The sequence below is a fragment of the Giraffa tippelskirchi genome, chromosome 4 (genome assembly GCF_054371585.1).
Source record: "Giraffa tippelskirchi isolate mGirTip1 chromosome 4, T2T-mGirTip1v1.2.pri, whole genome shotgun sequence".
NCBI classification, from domain to species: domain Eukaryota; kingdom Metazoa; phylum Chordata; class Mammalia; order Artiodactyla; family Giraffidae; genus Giraffa; species Giraffa tippelskirchi.
In genome coordinates this window covers 57,062,505-57,064,469 of record NC_137278.1, presented here as the reverse complement: position 1 = coordinate 57,064,469, position 1,965 = coordinate 57,062,505, and the positions used below count along the sequence as shown (strand labels likewise).

The window sequence follows — 1,965 nt, the reverse complement described above, 5'->3', positions numbered from 1 at the left end:
CACAATGAGATGGCACTTTTAGAGACAGCAGCTTCAGACCCAGAAAACGGTGATGAGATGAGTTTCATGTGGCTAAATCAGTGGCAAAACATAATTTTCTTTCCTTTCTTTCAAGGAGGCAGGAGAGCAAATAAGTGGTCACTTCAACATAAGGGGCACATGATCCATTCTGTGAGCATTTGGGAACAGGGTAGAGCTAGGACAAGGATTTGGTCTCAGAGGTTTCACCATCTTAATGGTTTGGTCACTTCTGATGAAAAAAGAAAAAAAAAAAAAGTTGTCCAAAGATACCACAAAGCTGAAAACCTGAACAGCACTTTTTTTTTTTTTTGGCTAATTCCTCCTGGAATCATCTTTCTGGTTTGGCAGGTACTTTTTACAGAGCAATGAGGTTTCCCCAAATGGAGCCTTTCTCTGGGCTGCTAGGCTCTCAGAAAGGCAGGCCCATGCCTTTTCCCTTTCTCTCTGGAGAAAGCAATATGCATTAAGCCGAAATGTTACCTTCCAAAAGTGAGAAAGGGATTAGACTGCTACTTCAGAACTATGGAATTATTTGAAATGTTTTTTACAAATGGTTGTTACATCAACAACAGAAAAGGTAATTACAAAATGTGTACATCACAACATGCTTTTAAAGACACTTTGCATTGCGCTCACATTCCCTTAAACGTTGTTCCCAAAGGTGCTCAGCCTCTAGCCCAACTGGAATCTCTGGGGAGAGGCAGAGACAGTTTGGTGAAAAGGACACAGCGGGGTGGGAGAGGTGGCGAAAGGAGAAAGCAGCCTTCCAGTTAAAGATCAGCCCTCAGTTTAAGGGTCAGCTTCAGGCAGGCTGGCCTCAGCGGAGTCGGGGTGAGAGGGAGGAGCAGCGGCAGGGCGGGACTGGGGTGCTTTACATCTCATTCAGGTCAAGCAGAGTCTGGTCCAGCATCTTTTGTGTACCGAGGTGCTCCTCTTTGGTCCATTTCAGTTTATCTTCCAAATCATCAGTTGTCTTTTCCAGCTTGGCTACCGATCTCTCAGCAAACTCAGCATGGGTCTCTGCCTCCTTGAGTTTATTGGTGAGAATCTTTATCTCTTCCTCATATTTGTCTTCTTTTTGAGAGTACTTTTCTTCAGCAGCACTCAGACACTTCAGGTTCTGGTCCATCAGTCTGATTTGCTCATCCATCTCTCGGCAACAGGACTCTGCCAGCTCGGCTGGCTCCTTTGTGCGTTCCAAGTCTCCCTCAATAATCACCAACTTACGAGCCACCTCTTCATACTTCCTGTCTGCCTCTTCCGCAATGTGCTTAGCTTCTTTGAGTTGGATTTCCTGGAGTTCCATTTTTTCTTCATCTTTTAAGGCTCGGTTTTCAATAACCTTCATACCTCTCTTGCTCTCATCAGCGGCTTTCTCAGCTTCCTCGAGCTTTTGCAGGGTGGTGGCCAGGCACTCTCGACCTCGGTCCAGCTCCTCTTCAACCAGCTGGATCCTACGGTTCAAGGAGGCCACCTCAGCCTCAGCCTGTTCTCCGGCCGCCTTTCTCCCTCCACTTCCCGCTGGAGGTGCTCAGCCCTCTCCTCTGCAACTTGCACAAACTCTTCACTAGCTTGAACCAGTTCCTCTGCCATCTTCTCCAAAGAGGCAAACACTTCATTCTCCATGCCTTTTTTTCTCCATTGAGAGGATCAGATGACAAAGCTGAACAGTCATCGGTGAGATTATGCTCTCGATGGCTTTGTTGTGTATCATGGAGCTGACATCATTCAAGAGGAAAGATTCCATCTGTGGACAGAAGTGTGACAAGAATGAGATGGAAAGGGGAAGACTTGGACTTAACCGTCTAGTTAGGATGTAATAGATTACAACAGGTCCAAGTCCCTGCTATGACAGAAGTCAGAGAAATTGTAAAAATTACATTTCAAGCACATCAGAGAACTGAGGCAGCAAGGATTATGAAACATTAAAATTCCAGAGATGGG

At 45.8% G+C, this 1,965-nt stretch overlaps 1 protein-coding gene across 1 annotated transcript; it reads right to left on the bottom strand.

Annotated features, from left to right (window-relative positions):
• Positions 1–892: 892 nt before the first annotated feature.
• On the bottom strand, positions 893–1,421 carry LOC145546511 (tropomyosin-like). The gene has a single exon (XM_081593564.1). It carries the CDS (start codon positions 1,367–1,369, stop codon positions 893–895), a length of 477 nt encoding a protein of 158 aa, XP_081449690.1. The 5' UTR covers positions 1,370–1,421.
• Positions 1,422–1,965: the final 544 nt, after the last annotated feature.